This window comes from Coloeus monedula (genome assembly GCF_965178545.1).
Source record: "Coloeus monedula genome assembly, chromosome: 28".
In the NCBI taxonomy this organism is placed as follows: Eukaryota; Metazoa; Chordata; class Aves; order Passeriformes; family Corvidae; genus Coloeus; species Coloeus monedula.
This window is the reverse complement of record NC_138808.1, coordinates 4313686-4332452: the sequence shown is the minus strand read 5'-3', so window position 1 is coordinate 4332452 and position 18767 is coordinate 4313686. Positions and strand designations below refer to the sequence as shown.

The window sequence follows — 18767 nt, the reverse complement described above, 5'->3', positions numbered from 1 at the left end:
CTGTTATCGGGACATTGTGTGAAGAGGGCTGAAATATCACATCGTGTTTTTACGCGTGATAAAGCAAATTTTCACAGGCCACACCAGCAGCCGCTGACGGCGCCGGGAGCGTCGGTGCCCTCACCACGCTGGGGGTACAGGGAGACCTTAGGGACAGGGTTCTGTGTGAAAAGGGCTTTTTGTGAAACTTCCTCAGGAGAAAACAGAGTATTTCCTTGTCTGCTGGGTGTGCTTTTCACCTCGGTGAACTCTCTGATGTTTCCTAAAGGCTGAGCACACCCTGGAGTCCTGCAGTGGCAGCACCACTGAGACCACCACCACTCTGCCCCACAGCCGGGAAAATCACACCCTAATTCCTGCCTCTGTATTTGAAGTTATAAAGCTTATTTCTTAAGAGACCCAATTCCCAGTTAACCACTGGGCACTCCTGTTGGTGGGAATCCCCTGCTGAGGAAACTCTTGCAGAGGAAAGGGTGAACTCCTGCTCGAAGGGAGCTTTTGGCAGCGTGGATTCTCCAAGGAAGGAGCTGTCCCAGCTGGAGCCTCTGTGCCACGTTCACCACAGAGTATTTACCTGCTTGAACAGCTCACAGTTCCTAAGCTTGCAGGGTTTGGGGCTGGAATAGATGAGGATTTTCTCCAAGGACAGCTCTTGCCCCTGTTGCCCCAGCTGCTTCCTCCTGCCCACAGGCTCCCTGCCATCAGCAGGATGCTTCTGTTTCCCAGGTTATTTTTCCTGCAGGCCAGTTTGACACTGGGGCTTCGCAGATCCCGCTGCTGCAGCAAGGTGGCAGGAAAACACAGGGAAAGTGGGGCAGTGGGACTGCTCCCAGCGCTTGGGACACTTCTTCCTGCCCACCTTGCTGAACAGTTGTTCGTACACCCAGTTTGGCAGTGTTTTCTCCTCAAAAGCAGCCTGGTTTGGGGGTATCTTTCATCTCCCACATAAAGGAAGGATGGACTGCATCACTCTGGAGCTGCTGGGGAGAACAACATGTTCCCACTGCTCCTGGGGTCTGGACAAGGCCTCCTCAGCCACAGCTGGACACTTCCCGCACGTCCACCTCGCCTCCCACAGCAACGTGCTCCTCTGTGCAGTGGCCAGGCTAAAAAAGGAAAGTTCCTATCATGCCAAAAACGCAACTTTGATAAATATGAGGGGATAAGTCACAATAAGCGTGACTGGCTTGGGATCCAAACACAATAACGAGGGAAGGATAATTTTATTTTCTGCCTCTCACGCCTACCAAACCCCTGGATACAATGGAGTGAACTCCGAAATGCATTTATTTAGTAAATACCTGAGACGAGCAAAAGAGATTTTCTGCTCTAGCACGAAGAATGCAGTGAGGGGACTGAAAGGATGGCCTAAAAGGGATCTTACTTTCAATCCCACACTGCGTGATTTAGCACTTTTGGATGCACTGGGATCTGTGGTTTAACAGCTCTAACTTGGAAAGCCATATCACATTTAAAGGGAGAGGAAAATCCTCAGTCTGATCTCAGGGTTATCACCTTGGTAAAGCTCTTGTGTCCTCACGGTGCTGTGGGAGGGCTAAGGGGGTGACAAATGCCTTTTTGGAGGTTTCCAAGCCTACAGGACAGGGTTGGAAAGGACCTTTCTTTATTCTCTGTGGTAGACAGTCTGTTGTGCTTTTACAGGACAGGAGCAGCGTCACCCTCTCCAGGGGATCCAGAGTCAGTGTCCAAAACCCACTGAGCTGAAAAGCCACCAAAGCCCCCCTGTGAGTTTATATCCCTCGCAGCCCAGAGGAGCAGCAGCCCCTGCCCCAGGAGCAGGAGAGATTCTCTGCTGCCTCCCACCCCAAAAATCTTCATGGCCTGGCTGCAGAAATAGAGGGAGGAAGGAAATGTAGGCTGGGCACCAGTCAGTTTTCGGGGATCTCACGTTGTGCGGTCTCCAGCGGATGTGAAAGTGCAGAAAATCCAGAGCAGGCTCTGGACAGAGCCTGACAGAGCAGAGAGGGCACCCACCCCCTCAGGGATGGAAAGGGTGCAGTTTCACAGGTCTGGCATGGGCAGTTCATGGTTCTCTGTCTCTGGAGAAACCTCACTTAAAAAAAAATTCCTTGTTCTCTTAGAGCACCCAATGGCAACACCAGCTCACAAGGTGCCCGTGTCTCTCTCCCCTCCAGGCTCTCAGGAATTTCCAGCCCACCTGACCTCTATTGGAAAGTCTCACAGATGACCTCTATAAACCCTGCAAATGTTAATGGGTGGAATATCTTCAAAGGAGTCCCTCTGATGCTCGGCAGCCACGGGGTTGTTTTGCCTATCTGAGCGGAAGCGGAGGAATGCGCAGTTTATTTTAAATAACGTGCACTTGTCCTAATCGTGGAGATTTCTGAGCCTCAGCCAAGCCTTTGCACGTCATTACAGTCTGCTGTGAAGGAATTATTGGCCTCTTCACACTTTTGATCTTTGCAGAAAGGAGCGTGTGGCATTTCCAGCCCAGATGTTCACGATGCTGCTCCTAAACCCAACGGAGAAGTTTCTCCCTAATGACTCCTGAGCCTCACGCTCAGATTGGTGATGAGCTTCTCGCAGAGGTAAAAAAATAAATAACCACCGAAGCAGCTCTGTCAAGGTCATCTGAAATCACAGAAAAGACTCGTGAATGGCAGCAGCTGCTGTGAAATGGTGGCAGACATTGGGAACCTCTCGGTCCGAGTGCCGGCAAGTCGCAGCTCCCACGGTGGGGACTTGGACTTGCAGCCGAAAAAAACTGAAAGAGACTTCAGGAGACAGCTCTTGTGGTGTGTGGGACCTGCAGGTGTGGAAAGGGGAGCTTTGGGTGATCATGGAGGGTGGCTGAGCCTGGTGGAGGCCACCCTGCCCTCCTTGGGGCTCCTCTCCATGACTTCCATCCCTTCGCAAAGCCGTGGAGCTGCACCAGCAGGTCCAGGCCCAGTGCAGATCCTCACTGTGGTCCTCACTGATATTTCCCATCACCAAGGCTGAGATCTGAAACATTTTGGTCAGATTTGCTACCCTGTGCTCAGGTTCAATCCCTGGGAGAGCAGAGGGCCTTGGCTGTGGGTCCTTGGGAAGGCACTGGGATTTTGCAGGAGACCCACCCGGGCCTCTGGAACAGTCAATTCCCTCGTGTGAAGGTTTGTGGGCACGACAGGGAGGAGCTGTGTGGTCTCTGGGGATTCTGTGGAAAGAAAACCCCTGGAGTCAGGGTCTACAGGTCAAACGAGCCCTTTATGTGTTGGACTTTCGAATGCAGCTCAGCTTTCACAAACTCTGCACCTTCCCCAGACTTTATATCCATAGCTGAGCAAAGGTGGGCTCAACGCACCAAAGTGAATCTGAGACTGAGTCTGGGCTCAGTTTTTAGGGCTAAACCAGTCCCCCCTACCCCAGCAAGGCTGAGAGCATCAAGTGCTTTATACTCAACACTGACTTTTATTGTCCAATAACCTTTTCCCACTCCCATCTCCCCTTGTTTCCCACATTTTCCTCTGTGTCCCCTCCTCTCCCCAGTTCATTTTCCCTGGCAGACAGCTCTGCAGCCTGTGTGGAGCTGAACTTCTGCCTTGCCAAAGCCAAGTCCTCAGTAGCCAGAGCCCAGTGTTGTGATTCCCCTCACGGTGCCTGGCACAGAGCCATGTGCTTGGTCCTGCTTGAAAACTCCTGCAGATCTCTGTGGTTTTCCCTTTCCCGTCCCCATGAAGGCTCTAGGCTGGGCTGTTCCCCCTTCCCAAATAAATGAGTGAAAGGTTTTCTCTAGAAGAAAAAAACTGTCCAGAGTCCTGGTATTTTTCTTTCCTCCACCAAAAGCTTCGGCAGCACCGTGGTATTGCTGGAAGGATGGCTCTGGCAGGGGTGGGGGACAAGCAGAAAGGTCACAAACAGCCACAGGGACACCTTTGGGTCCAGGTGGGCTTTGCACTGATGGCAGCAAGTGATGGGGAGAGACCCGGCATCACTGCTGGGTGCAAACCCAGGGTTCCACAGGCCAGCTGAGGAAATCCTGCTCTGCACTTCAGAAAAGACAAAACACCGGAGCAGGGGCCATAAATAAGTCCAGATTTGTCCTCCTTTGAAGTCTGTCCCTCAGGGAAAACACAGAATTTTCTGTGCTGGGAGCTGCTGATGGACTCCCCCAGCACCAAGAGCTCTGAGCACAGGTGTGGGAAAATGCTCTCCAAGCTCTGCCAGCTGTGCTGGATTAGGAGCACCCGGCTGTGGGGAGCAGTGACCTAAAACACCTGAACAGCCCCTGAACTGAAGAGCTTTGTGTGACACTGGGGTTTTCCGCCTGGAGCCGTGGTGTGGATGGCTGGCACAGCATCTCCTGGTGCTGCAGGAGATCTCAGAGCCTCGTCCTGCCCCACAAGAGCACAAACCAGCTGGGTGATTGATGTGAGCACCTCCACCACCCAGGGCTGTGCCTCCCCGGGCCCTGGGGCTCCGCTGCCTGCCCAGATCCAGGATCCATGGATGTTCTGCATGTGGGTGTCTCCAGCAAGGCGACAGGCAGCTGGAGGAGGGACGCTGCTGGTTTCTTTATAAAGGCACAACATGTCCATAACCCAACCTTCTGAGTGCAAGACATTCTGACTGAGCAGCAGGAAGTGCTGGCCTGTTCTCCAGGTAACCTGAGCAGCTTAAAGAGGAGTTGAAATAAACACACCAAAAAAGCTAAAGGATGTTTTTGAAATTTCCTGGTCCAGAGCATGAACTGGCCTCTAAGCTCTGGTCTCCTTCGTCCCACTCGGCCTGCAGGCAGTAGCAGGACACTGGGCAATACAAGCCCCTGGCTCTGAACCTGCAACTCCTGTGCATTCCTGCAGCTGCATTTTGTGTCTGTGCAAAGCTGGGTGTCTCCTCCTAGTTGGTTTTGGCACCAGTTTTACTCGTGGATTTAGTTAAGTTTTTAATCTCCTCCTCAAGCACCTTGGTTTTCTTCTCCAAGTCCTCCCGCGAGCGCTCCGCGTTCCTCAGCTTCAGCTCCAGCTCCCCAGACTTCTTCTTCTCCTGCTCAATGTCCTGGTTCAGCCTCACCACTTTGGCCCAGACTTCATAGTTTTCATTCTGGAGGCTGCAAAGGGAGACAGAGCATGAAAGGATTGGATTAGAAAAGGGCTGGAAAATCCTTTGGCTCTTGGGGAGTCTGACCTCAGCGTCATTAAGCAGCAAAACAAGACAGAGGTGCTGTCCTGAGCCCCTCAGTGGCCACAAAACTTGATGCAATAAATCAATAACCATGATACATGTGCATTGATAATCGGATAAGAATAATATAATATAATATAATATAATATAATATAATATAATATAACATAATATAATATAATATGTAGAGCTGATGGCTACAACCAATGGTGCAATAATGCTACTGGTGATTTCTGGAGAGTCTAATGGTCCAATATCGTGGTAGTAACAGGAATTATGGCAGTGCAATTACTGCAGGAACACTGCAGTGCCATGCAATGATGTGGTAAGAGCTGTGGAGTATTAACATTGTCATGACACAACATTACCCACTGTGGTGAGAGCACAGCTCGTACAGCACAGCACATTGATTTTAGACAGCCTGTAAATGCTGTATTTATCACTAATCACCACTGTTGTATACTGCATAACACTACTGGTGAATAAATCTGTGCAGTGTTTGCTGTCACATGAGCTGCACATTTCCCACTCTGCAGAAAGCAGCTCCCTGCAGTTACCTTTTGATTTGCCCCTCGTACTCATTTCTCTGTGCCTCCAGGTCTTTTTCCAGCTTGAGGATCATGCTTTGTAGGAACTCCCTGCTCTCCTGCTCAGGTTTGGAGTCCTCAGCAGGGCTGCTGGTGGGACTGGCTCGTTCCTTTGGCTCGTGGCTGGGACTGAAGCAGGGCAGGAATTCCTTCTCGGAGATGCTGCTGGCAGGGCTGGGGCTGGAGCCGCTGCCTTCCCCACTCTCTGCCTGGGAGGGGGGAACATTGTCGTAGGTTGAAGCCCTGTGGAGGTCGAGCAGCTTAAAGAGATCATGAGACAACGTTCTCTTGTGTCCATCAGAGCCCACGGGGCGCGTGCTGCTTTTCCAAAAGTCACTGGCAAAGACATCGTTCTTCTCCTTGCAGCCCTTCTCCCCCGGGGGAGCTGCTGCCAGGAAAGATTTCCTCGTAGGTAAAGTCTGAGTTCTTTTCCTTGGCTGTGTTTTCCACATTCCCTGTGTGTCTTTGGACTCTGTGTCCTCCTCGGGGACACTGGAGCTCGCAGCTGGGCCAGGGGTGCTGCTGGAATTGGGGTGATCCCTCTGTAAAACAGAGCACAGCTTTGGGAGAGCCCATCCTGCTCTGGGAGCAGACAGGTGACAGCTGCTGCTGTGACTGCAGGGTTTACAAAGGGCACACTCGAGCCTGCTGGAGGAATGGCCTCGCTTTTCCATAGAAAACTATTTTGAATTGCACCACGATTACCATTAAAAAGAACTTTTTGCAGAGATTCCTTCAGAGAAAAGCCTTTAATACCCAATGCTTTCCCTTCACCAGCCTGAGCTGGAAAGGTTTCACGTGTTCGGCTGTTTAGCCAGAAAGCTTTGGGAGTTTTCATATTTCCCAGAACAGCAGATTTTCCACAGGAAAGTGGAAAGTTTATCTACATCATTTTCCTGATGTAAATATTCCAGGGATGACAGATACAGCTTTTGAACCTATAAATAGCACTTTATATAAAAGTGGTTTTAGGGCTCGCTGACCTGTCAGAGCCTGTCCCAATTAATCACACGTTTAATAAATTGATTATTCCCCTGGGGATCCCTCCTTACCATTTGCCTTTGGATGGAGCCTCTGGGCGCTGTGGGGCCCTCTGCAGCTCCCCAGCCCACGGAGCTGCGAGGGACAGGAGCTTTCTTCTCGGTTTTTTGGGCAGGTGGGGAGGGAGGCACATCCTTGGATGGGGGAAAGAGCTTTTCGTGGTCACTGATCATCACAGTCATCACCTTCTGGACCTGGGGCGTGCCTGGAGGAATTAGAGATTGTCAGGGGCAAACCCAGTGCCACAGGATCCCTTCCACCACTTGGATTTCCTGCCTGGTCTTTCTGGTGTCTAAAATGGAGATGGAGCAGAAAACAAGGAGCAGGATCACAAAGCCAAATAAAGTAAATGCAGTGAGTAAAAGTAGGTGAGTACCCTCATTTCTTTGAGTTTCCTCTGTTCCCTGGAGAAGGATTTTACACCTCCCTGCTCCAAGCAGCACAGAGATGACCTCGCCAAATTCCTGAATGGACTGAACTCCATGAAGGGAGCACGCAGTGTAATTCCTGAGGGGGTTTTGTCACCACAAACACCTTTAGAGCCTAACAAACACAGGGCTTGACTCTGCCCTGCTGTACTCGCTGTGCCCAGGCACGCTTCTGGCTTATATCCACAGCTCCACCACAGAAAATCGTTCATTTCAAGGCTGTGGATGCAACTCAGTATTTCAGCATGCCAGGAGTTCCTGTGCCAATGATTCCAGCAGTCCCTTTTACCTCTCATGATAATTGCAGGGTCCTCTATCTTGGGTCTGATGAGGTTCACTCCAATCACTGTTGCCAGGTTATCCACACTCATCTTGTTGACGCTGGAGTTGAGTTGGATTTCATAGAGAAACCTGCCAGAATTGGAGAGCAAATATTTCCCATCAGAAGTGGAAGAGTGCAAAAAGCCTCACTGGTATAAAACCCTGGTTCATCCTCCCAGCTCTTCCTCTCAGTCACAAGGACAGAAACACTTGGCCTTAGAACTGGAGCTGGGTCTTACTGGTACCAGAATAAAAACCATCATGTCAGGAGCTGCTCCCCTCAAAAACAAATCAGAAAGGAAGGGAATCCCCCCATCAAATCTCCAACCGGAGAAAAACCACCCAGGCTGGGTGAAACCTGGAAGTTTTGGTGCACAAGGTTTTTGTCCAGGAAAACTACACCTGGTTTTAACTCTCAGGGACTTATCAGTGAGTCTGAGGGTGGTGATTTATGCTCAGACATTGTCAGGGGGTTTATCCCCGGGGCTGAAATTCTCCTCTACAAAAATCGGGATCTGGTGTCTCAAAGGCAACCAAAGCACAGCTTAAGCAGGCTCTGTCTAGAGGAGTCATCCTTTGGGATGACATTTCTGCTCCCCAACACCAAACCTGAGCTGTCCATGCCTTGTGCAGAGCACTGACCTGCAGATGTAGCTGAGGAGGTTGTAGTTGTCTCTGGGGAGGAGGGACAGCTGCTTCACGAGCTCCTGGTGGCCCTAAATGCGAGGTAAGAAACAGCTCCAGGAGGATTCACAGGCACATCTGGGCCAAGAACAGCTTTGGTCACTCCATCCGTGCCTTTGGGGGTCTCCTCCTGGGGACTCCACCAGTCCCAGGGTGGCAGTGGAGCCCCCATCCCTGGGAGTGTTCCAAACACACATGGATGTGGCACTGGGGACAGGGGTTAGTGGTGCCCATGGGGGTGCTGCTGGGTCATGGCTGATGGTCTTGGGGATCTTTTCCAACCTCGTGGATTCCATGACTCTGATTCTCTTGGCATTTTCCATCACTGTTTTGTGTATTTCCCCATCCCTGGAAGTGTCCAAGGCCAGGTTGGATGGAGCTCTGGGTAACCTGGGCTGTGGAAGGTGGGATGGTGGAACTGGATGGGCTTTGAGGTCCCTTCCAACCCCAACCACTCTGGGATTCCTTGGTCCCGTGTATAGGAACGGTGCCATTCCTGTTCCTATAGTGGCTTGTTTTGCAAAGGGAGGCTTCTTTTCCACCAAATTACATATTAGGAAAAGACAATTCCCATCTGTTCCTCACTTCTTCCTCTCCCAAATCCCCACTCCCCTCCTTGGTGTCCCCCAGGGCCCTCTGCCAGCCCCGCGCTCAGCTCAGGAGTGTTGGGCTTCCTTCCATCCTGGTTCTCACACTGGCTGTTTGCTGCCAAGGGCTCCACAAAAAGAGGTGCTGAGCAGAAATTTAAGCTTTAACATTCACAAACCCATGTGGTCAAGCTGGGAAACCCCACTGGCTTCGGGAGAGTTTTTTCTTTTTCATTTTTTTCCTTCTTTTTTCCCTCCCCAGACTCCAAAGCTCAGTGGCTGACACTGCTGTGCGCCCTGGCACTGAAACTGAAAACAAAAGCATCTCTACCTTTGTCTCATCAGCTTCCAGAGCCTTCCCACAGAGCAGGAAATCCTCGTACTGCAGCCAGGGCACCACGGGCTCCGGGAGCTCCCGCAGGTAGAGCTTGAACAGGGAGGCCACGGTGTGGACATCGGTGTCCCTGCAAAGTGCAAAGAAGCCACTCAGGGAAAGTCAGGCCCAGCAGGTCAGCAAACCCCCACAAGGCTCTGTTTGAGCTCTGTGTGCAGGTGTGGAGACAGAGAGATGTCAACAGGAGGCAAGAGCAACCTGGGGGAACCCACAGCCAGGGAATGGCCCCAGCTGGCAGCAGAATAAAGGCTTGGTGGAGATTTTCTCCACCTTGAGGGTGGCAGGTCCCAGTGTCCACCCCTGGGCTGAGCTGGGATAGCAGGGAATTCACTTCGAGGGCTCCTGCCTCCTCCCGAAGCCGAGTTTTGAGCAAGCACAAAGCCACGGTCTCAGCTCTACCCAGCTGCCCTGCCCTCGGAAATGCTGGGCCCTGGCAGGCCCTCCCTGCTCCGGGCTGCCCCATCACCCAGGCTCAGGTCTGGGCACAGCAGGAGCCAAACCCAACAGCAGCCATCCCTGGCACGACACAGGCTCTTGTGTTGCCTCAATCTCCCCCTCCTTTGCTTTGTGAACCTAAAGTCACTTTTCCTCACCCACTGGACGATTGCAGAGCCACGTTACTGAATGAGCGGGAGCTGCATTTCTGGAGCACCACCCTGGTCCTTGTCACTGCATTCGAAGGGGTGGAAACGAAGGAGAAGGGAGCAAAACCCTTCTCCCATCTCCCATTCCAAGCAAAACCCTTCTCCCATCTCCCATTCCAAGCAAAACCCTTCTCCCGTCTCCCGTTCCAAGCAAAGCCGTCCCAGCCCGTGCTGGGCTCCCGAGGGTCCACGGGCAGATCCTCCCCTGCCTGGCCACACTCCCCAGTGTGGAGCTGGCGGAGCCTCCCTGGGATCTCAGAGCAGCAGCAGTTACTGGGGCTGCTCTGCCGGGACAGATGTTTGCAGCTTTGCAGCCCTTGTATTTACATTCTGTCAAAGGGACACTGTCAAGATCATGAGCCTCTATTCTGACCTACCTTGAAGTTGCTAAACTCTAATAAACTTCAAGCAAAAATCCCTCAGGTCAGTTATTTTTAGAATTGGTTGGGGTTGTAAAATGCTATTATTTTTACAAGCACACATAAACACAGAGGGACCTTTTCAGAGCTGCGTTTTTGTAGGACCTACCAGTACACCCCACTGGGCACGCTGGGTGCCTGGACTGCACCAGCAGCTTTCTAACACTCCCCACTCCACCCTGCCGTGGCTGAGTGTGTGTGAGTGCTCCCCTGAAAACCCAGACAGGCAGCAAGGATGGCACTGAAGGTCGAGCCAGCACCTCGCTGCTCTCAGGTCACTGCAAACCCCATTATCTGCCTTCCTCCTCACTGAGAAAATGTTTTGCTTGGGGTGCCAGGGGGTTGCAGTCACCCTGAGACCACCCTGGCCATGCTCATCCCAAGCCCTGCAGCACAGGGGGAACATCCCGGGGAGGGCTGAGCTCCCCGGCCGTGCCCCATTGCAAAACAGGGCTGCAAACATTAAAGAAGGTTTCACCTTCCCATGGCCCTGCACAGGTTCCAACAGGAAAGCTCCGAGCAGGGCTCAGTGCCCAGGAAATACTCAGCTGCTTCGCTCCATCCGGCTCTGCCCGGCCGGGGGATTTAGGGGAAAGTGATGGGGTTTTCCTAACAAAGCTCAACAAAAACGGGGAAAGTTTTGTGGTTAGGGACAGGCCTGTGAGCAGAGAGATGGGGCTCCTGCACAATGCTTAGGCAAGATGGGCTTTGCACAAAAATCCAGGGGAGCTCCTGGGTTTGGGGGCTCCCTTTCCTCAAGCATCCCAGGCCTTGGTGGCTGTCAGGGCAGCTCCCAAATTCCATGGCCAGTGTCACCTTCACACACAGCAGCACCCTGGGCACTCCTTGTCTCGGGCCTGGTGCACAGGGCAGGGCAGGAATTGAGCTGAAATCCTCACCTGAGGTGCCGTGCAAAGGCAGGACCCACTTTTCCTCTGTCCCAGCTCCGGGGCTGTGGCTCTCACCAGCACAAACTGGGGGGAAAAGCCCTGGAGCAGCACAGGTGAACAGGGCAGGGTGGACCATGCCTTGTGCCACTGGGGCCAAAATCAAGGGATCAGGGGGGACAGGACAGAAAACCCCTGGAGAAAGGGAGGCACCAGAAAGAGGGGGAGCTCCCCTCCTGCTCTCATTTTTCACAGGGCATGGCAGAGGCAGCAGCTGCAAAGGTCTCTCTCCAAAGCCTCTCTGAGACCAACGAGCAGGGACAGGCAGCTCTCCCAGATTTAGGGAGTTCGTTTCCTCCTGGCCCTGCAGAGAAGGGGGGGCAGGGGGACACAGCTTTGCAGCAGCAAAAATCTCCCAAAATCTCTCCCATCTCTGTGTGATGCTGTAGGGAAAAGCATCAGGAGGAGAATATCACGGCAGGGAAAGGAACAACTTCTGCTGGGTGTATGAGAGCATCCTCTGGGCTTGTCTGGGACCCTGCCCTTGCTCTCCTTTCTCAAAGCCCTCAGCTGATGGGCCAAGCTCTTCCCTTTGCTCCTTCCTTGGCTGCTCCAAACCATAATTGCTGCGTGTGGCCGGGATTTTCCCAAGCGCTTTCCTTTCTTTCCAGGAATCTTATCTCAGCACCCTTTGGTTGTGTGTTTGTGGTTACTGCTGAACCCTCTCTCCTCCTCAAGCCCTTCTGGAGGGTTCTGGAGGGCACTGCTGGGCTCTGGGGGTTGGACTGGCTGCTTTTCCCTGGAATTTGGCAGTGGGAGAGGGGGAATTGGCATTACCTGTCGAACGAGGGCCTCTCCCCGGCGTCGAAGGCGTCCCGGAGCTGTCTGACCAGGTTGTCCTGGCCGGGCAGGCGGAAGATTCCCTCCTCACTCACTCCATGCTCCCGGATGAACTCGGCGCTTTTCTGCACCAGGATGGGCACCTGGTGCTGCCCGAATTTCTGCTCGTAGGCCATGGTCTCTGCCAGGTGCTGCCCGAACACCGCTGGGGACAGGGCACGAGGTCAGAGCAGGAACCCCAAAGCTCCACTGGGGACACCTCACCTTCCCCAGCAGGAGCTGCTGCTCTGCCAGGCACCAGAACCCTGCAAACTCCTCGGCAGAAACAAAGTTCTGCAGAAAGCAGAGCTTTCTCCGAGGAAATAACAGCAAAATAAAACCTTGTTCCTCCTCCAGTAATTGACAGTTCTCCAAATGACTGAAAGCAAGCCTTGGGGTTTGCTGCCTGTGAGCAGGATGCTGATCCAGAGAGAGACAGGGACAGGGCACAGGGAGGGAAGGAAGCTCATCCCACAAAGCTGAGAAAGCACAGGAGACAACCAAGAAACCAGAAAAGATCCTCGCAGGGATTTGGAGCTGAAATTCTTCCTGATCCCATCGCTTTTCTTCCCCCTCCCCTCTCCTGACCTTCCCCTGTGCTGGGGCCAGCTGTGCTCCAAGAGGATGGTACCTTTCCTTCGGTGCAAAACTGCCTTTTTCCTCCTGAAGCCACGGCAGAAGCAGCACCTGACGGGGGGCAGGCAGCAGCTCCTCCTCAGAGCCTGGGGCATGGCAAGAGCAGGCAACTCCCAGCTCCAGCAGGCTCTGGAATATCAATGGCAAAGGGTCCCCTGGTCCTCTGCCATACTCCTGCCCTAGCAGTGCCCGTGGTGTGTTCCCCTTGTGCTCTGAAGGCTGAAATCATTCCCCTGCATCCTCCAGAGCAGGGAAATGCAGGTAAACACCCTCAGCTGGAACCACAGGGCTTGTCAGCACCTGCCTGGGCATGGGGCTGTTTCATTTGTCACTCACACTTTTAAATAATGAACATAAACCTGTCACCGTGCACACGAGGAGCAAATGTCTCTCTTTTTTTGGCCTCTGTGCTGTGGTAACTGATACTGAACTGGTGATTTCACTGCAGATTTGTTGGTCTGGAGACACCTCCCCAGGGTGCTGTGATGCTGTGGGAGTGACAACCAACCCTGCAAAACCACACCGAGATTTTGGAGATGCTTTTGCTGTTTCTTCACTCTCTGCAGCTTTTCTGCTTCTTGGTGTGCAACAAGCTCACAGGACCTGGGCCACAGGGCTGTTCCCAGGTGGGCTCTGCCAAAACCTCCCCCATGCAGGGGTTGCTCTAAAAGCTCCTGTTGCCCCAGTTTACACTGAAGCCAAAAAACCTCAAGTTTTGGGAGTTTTGGGATCTGCTAACCTGTGCATTGACATAAAATGCAGCTCCACAGTCCCTGACTTCTCTGCTGTCCTCAGGGCCCTCTGTGCTGCTATAAATTTACATTTTCTTTCCTATAAAGTCACTTAATTTACCTGGAAGAGACCAACAGCCTCCTAAGTTTAAAAAGGATCAGAGGCAGAGCCATTATTAAATATTAGAGCCAGTTGGGACAATGCCCTGGAAATTCCTGGCTCAATCCTCCGTTCAGCTGGGTGATGCTGCCTCCCCCAGGGCACAGCCTGCTCCCGTTCAGAGGCAGAAAAGCTCAGGGATGCAGAGGAAAACCAGCTGGGACAGGCTGGGAGAGCTGGGGGTGCTCACCTGGAGAAGGGAAGGATCCAGGGAGAGCTCAGAGCCCCTTGCAGGGCCTGAAGGGGCTCCAGGAGAGCTGGAGAGGGACTGGGGACAAGGCATGGAGGGACAGGACACAGGGAACAGCTTCCAGTGGGAATGGAATGGATGGAATACTGGGAAGCAATTGTTCCCTGGGAGGGTGCTGAGGCCCTGGCACAGGTTCATGCCTGGGTGTGAGGAGGGTGAGGGTGTGACCCAGGCAGGCTGAGAGCAAACGGGGGCAGAAAGGATGGGCTGAGCAAGAAAAGCCAGGGGAAAAGCAGAGCGAGGAAACTGGCAGGTGGAGAAGCACATTTTCCAAGGCTTTGTCCCTGAATGGGAGTTGTTTTCAAGAACACTTCCAGGGTCAAAAAGCCCAGGAGGAAGTTGATAAAAGAAAATGAAGCCAGGCCAGAAAAGTTTGCTCAGGCCTGGCTTTCCTCACCCCTGCCCGTGTTTGCAGCAGCCCCAGCGCCGGGGCTGCTCCCGGAGCAGCTCCCAAGGGAGTCATAAGGGACACGTCCCAGCCTCATTTTCCAGGGATTTCTGAGCCCAGCTTTGAACCCCTCACCCCAAAGTGCTGCAGGCCCCAGGGCAGTGGGAGATCCTCCCTCCAGGAGCTGTCCCTGCTCCCTTTTACCTCCCGACGCCGACCCCAGCGCCCTCCGGATGGATTTCACCCACTCCTCCATCTCCGCATGGGAGCTGGCCATGAGCACACAGCTGTCCTGCCCTGCCCGGCTCTGCTCTCCAGCCACCCCTGCAAAAACAACACATTTAAGGAGAGGATTAGAGGAGAAAAGGCACATTTGTGTTGTTTTCTTCGTCAAATGCTTTTGGCTCCAAATTTCCCCAGTAAAGCCCCGCTGGCTGCAGGGGAAGTGGAGCTCGGACATTTCACACTTGGAGATCTGCAAGAAAGGAACAGAAACTGCTGCAGCTGCAGCCTGGCAGAGCTCCTCCTCACCATGGGACATGGGCACTGACACAGGGCCTTGCTCCAGCCCTGGGTGAAAGCAAGAAATTCATTTTCCTATGAAACAGAGCTCTGGGAACCTCGGAAAGAAGTGGGAGCGGGAGCACAAGGACTGGGAAAGGAGTTGCCTGAGTGATTTTGGGTAGTCAACCCAGCCCAAAAGCGTGCAAGGAGGAGGAGTGAGGCATCCTCACCTGGGATGATTTCAAAGATGAATTTCCCTCCTTCTTCTGGGTTAGTGGCCACCACCTTGATGGTGCTCCCCTGGAGAGACAGGCAGCCCTAGGACAGAGCAGAGCAAACCCCTGTGTGCCACCTGTGCGAGGCCACAGTGCCACTGAGGGTGGGGGTCCTGCCCTCAAACACCCTGCAGGAGATATATTTCATAGAGGTGTATTTGTGTAGATAAACTACAGTGACTTTTCCAACAAGAGCCACTTCTTAAATGCCAATATTTCCAGTGAAGTGATTCTCAGAATGAGAAAATGGTTCTTTTGCTCTTTCCTATCTTTTTCTCACTTCTCATGTTCTTTTGGCCCTTGTTGGGAGTGGAAGAAGAGAAAACGAAGGAGAATGGACTTGGGAAAACCCCAGAACATCCTGTTTCTGCTGGGCAGGGGCAGAAAAACACAGCATCACTTAAACCCAAAAGGCAGCCCTAAGCTGGCAGGAGAGGAGGAGAGAAAAAGAAGAAAAGAGATGGAAAACTAACAAATAAAGTGGAAAACAGCCATTTCTGGGGACCTTCCTTTCCCTGGCTGTGGGGGCTGGCAGAGGGATTGGGGCGAGCCAGCCCTGGAGGCCTCCCCGGGCAGGAAATGAGCCTGCACCTCCAAAATGAAATTTCTCAGCAATTTCAGCCTCCTGGAAGCCACCGAGCTCCTGGAGCCCGGCTGCTTCCATCGGGATCCCTGCTGGGACCCACGGGGCTGGGTGCTGGGGTGGTGCAGCAGGGGCAGGGCAGAGCTGCCATGGGAAGGTTTTCACAGCACTTTCTGTTCCCACATCCCATTTCCAGCTCCTCCCCAGCACCCTGGAACAGGGCAGAGCCAGAAAAGGGACCTGGATCCCACCGGGCTCAGCCTGCTGCTCCCACCCCGAGGATCCATGGATCACCTTCCCCCGGGGGTGTTTTCTATCCCCAGAGGAGTTTTGCTGCTGGTAACACTTTGTAGAGGGAACAGCCTTTCTGGCAGTGGGGACTTTTCCCTGGAATTTCTCCAAAGGAGGAAAAGGTGGTGGATACTCTAGAAGTGAGTTACAGTATGGAGAAAATGGTGGGGAAATAAATAAAATAAAATAAAATAATTGAAAAACCACCTGATTTCTTCCAGGCAAGTGCACTGGCCAGAGAGAGAGGAATTTCCTTCCCTTCCAGCTGCCTCTCCTGTGGCAGGAGTCCTGAGGAAGCAGCTGCCCTTCCCTGCCATCTGCCCAGCCCTCGGCCCTGCCAAGGCCTGGCTTGGGCTGACCCTCACCCTCAGGCTGTGCTGAAAATCCCGCTGATTTTCCCTAAAAGTGTCCTGCCAGGTGCCTTTCCCACCAGAGCAAGGACAGAACCTCTCTCAGAGCTCCCACCCCTCGTGCCCCCACTGCTGTCCTGGAAGGAGAGCCGAGTTCTCCTCCCCAGCCTGTTTCTCCTGGGAAATGGTGACAGCTCCCAGCTGGGGTCTGGACTGGGCTTTCCCAGCTCCCCAGTGCTGGGGCTCAGGGGGTCCCAGCCCCCAGCAGGGCTTGCAGGCACCTGAGGAACTGAAATGCATCCATGAAGTTCCTGATCAGGACTATTCATCTCTGATACTGCCCAGAGGCAGAAAACTCCTTTAATACCCGACTCCAGACCCACCCCAAACCATTTCATGGACTCATGGAATTCTGGAATGGTTTGGGTGGGAAGGGACCTCAAAGATCATCTTGTTCCACCCCCTGCCATGGCAGGGACACCTCCCACTGTCCCAGGCTGCTCCAAGCCCCAATGTCCAGCCTGGCCTTGGACACTGCCAGGGATCCAGGGGCAGCCCCAGCTGCTCTGGGCACCCTGTGCCAGGGCCTGCCCACCCTCACAGGGAGGAATTCCTTCCCAATATCCCATCCATCCCTGCCCCCTGGCAGTGGGAAGCCATTGCCCCTTGCCCTTGTAAAAGTCTCTCACCATCTTTCTTTTGGGCTCCCTTCAGGCCACAATTAAATCACCCCAAAGTTTCTCCTCTCCAGGCTGGACAACCCCAACTCCCTGAGCCCCAATTCCCAGCACGGGGGAGACCAAGGACCAGCACAGCCCAGTAGCCTCGCCCTACCTGCGGCTTGGCATCGTCCTCGTCCTTGTAGTAGTAGAGCTGCTGTCCCTTGAGCACGAAGTAGCGGTGCTGCCAGTTCTTGACGATGGAGCGCTGCTTCTTCAGCCAGCCCAGCTTCAGGGGCCGCTCCAGGGCGCTGGGGGAGCCCGGCCGGGCGCCCGCGGGGTCCCCGCTCATCACGCTCCGGGAGCGGGCTGTGGGGACAGAGGGACACGGGGAGAGGGGACAGAGGGACACGGGGAGTGGGGAGAGAGGGACACGGGGAGAGGGGACAGAGAGGGACACGGGGAGAGGGGAGAGAGGGACACGGGGAGAGGGGACAGAGAGGGACACGGGGAGTGGGGACAGAGGGACACGGGGAGAGGGGACAGAGGGACACGGGGAGAGGGGACAGAGGGACACGGGGAAAGGGGACAGAGGGACACGGGGAGAGGGACAGAGGGACACGGGGAGAGGGGACAGAGGGACACGGGGAAAGGGGACAGAGGGACACGGGGAGAGGGACAGAGGGACACGGGGAGAGGGGACAGAGAGGGACACGGAGAGAGGGGACAGAGGGACACGGGGAGTGGGGACAGAGAGGGACACGGGGAGTGGGGACAGAGGGACACGGGGAAAGGGGACAGAGGGACACGGGGAGAGGGACAGAGGGACACGGGGAGAGGGGAGAGAGGGACACGGGGAGAGGGACAGAGGGACACGGGGAGAGGGACAGAGGGACACGGGGAGAGGCTCTCGGCCCTGCGCCTGCCGAGAGAACTGACCCAAGTTTACAAAGGAAGTGGCTGCAGTAGCTGCCACTGTGAGCTTCCTTTTTCCTGCGTGGGAGGAATTGTCTTGCAAGTGAGAACAAAATCATTAGCGCTTTTTGGGGGTGTTTTTTTAATGGGAGTGTGTGGTTTTTGCGCCCTCCCTGAAGCTGCAGCGACAGCAGAGTGACCCAAACAGTTTGGATGTCACAGTTTTGCTCTGGGAGAACCTGGTGTTCCCAGTGGGGCAGAATCCGCATTTACGGGGATGGAAAATCTCCAAGGATGGAAAAATGCCAGCATGGATATAGCACTGGGCAGAGCAGTGTCCCTGTCACCTGTTTGCATGCCCCCACTGGTGCCAGGGACTGGTGGCATCTCCAAATGCCTCTGTGACAGCAAAAGTCTTGGAGGGATCACTTCCAGATGGGATTTTTGCCTCTGGACCAGGCACTGCAGCCCCCTAGAGCCAACCCAGCTGGGCAGAGTTTGCATTTAAGACTGCAAGGCACAAATAAGGCCAGGACTCTGGGGGACTTCAGCCTCACTGGTGATTTCCTGAGGTAGAAAATGCTTGGCACCCAGGGCTTCAGTGGTTCAGTTCAAGGGTGTCCCCACTTCCCCTTCCAAAATCCCCCAGAGAAAGAAACTCCACTGGGTGTTCCCTTTGTCCTGTAGAGCACTCCAGGCTCACCTCCCGCTACAAACCTGCCACAGGCTGCAAATCATCTCCCAAAAGCCAAAAAGGATTGTGAATGTGGAACCCCAAAAAGGATTGTGAATCCCCAATCCAGCCTTCGAAGCACCCTGGGGTGCTGCACATTTGGTGTGTGCTGCCACGGGATGGCCCTGAAGAGGACGGGGTTGGAAGCAGGGACATTGCACAGGGATTTCCCAGCCAGCTCCCCCAACAAATGCTGCTGCTGGGGATTACCCTGATGGAAAACCCAAATGGGGTTTCCAAATTGCTCCTCCAGCCCTGGCAGCTTCTTTGCTCAGC

At 53.9% G+C, this 18767-nt stretch overlaps 1 protein-coding gene across 1 annotated transcript; it reads right to left on the bottom strand.

The window, feature by feature from the left end:
* Positions 1-3516: 3516 nt before the first annotated feature.
* Positions 3517-17440, bottom strand: ARHGAP25 (Rho GTPase activating protein 25). Its single transcript, XM_082298228.1, has 10 exons — positions 17019-17440; positions 14916-15003; positions 14386-14505; positions 11975-12182; positions 9125-9257; positions 8165-8238; positions 7491-7612; positions 6785-6978; positions 5703-6274; positions 3517-5071 (listed from the first exon to the last, which is right to left on the bottom strand). The coding sequence occupies exons 1-10, from the start codon at positions 17193-17195 to the stop codon at positions 4861-4863; spliced, it is 1899 nt and encodes a 632-aa protein (XP_082154354.1). The 5' UTR covers positions 17196-17440; the 3' UTR covers positions 3517-4860.
* Between the last annotated feature and the right edge of the window lie 1327 nt (positions 17441-18767).

What these genes read in the sequence shown, in the direction of transcription:
- ARHGAP25 (XM_082298228.1), bottom strand. Translation starts at nt 17,195, where the DNA reads ATGAGCGGGGACCCCGCGGGCGCCCGGCCGGGCTCCCCCAGCGCCCTG. An exon ending in TGGAAGCTGATGAGACAAAG is followed by an intron (nt 8,239 to 9,124) that starts GTAGAGATGCTT and finishes CCTCGCATTTAG; the next exon opens with GGCCACCAGGAGCTCGTGAA. An exon ending in GCTCCATCCAAAGGCAAATG is followed by an intron (nt 6,275 to 6,784) that starts GTAAGGAGGGAT and finishes TCTGTTTTACAG; the next exon opens with AGGGATCACCCCAATTCCAG.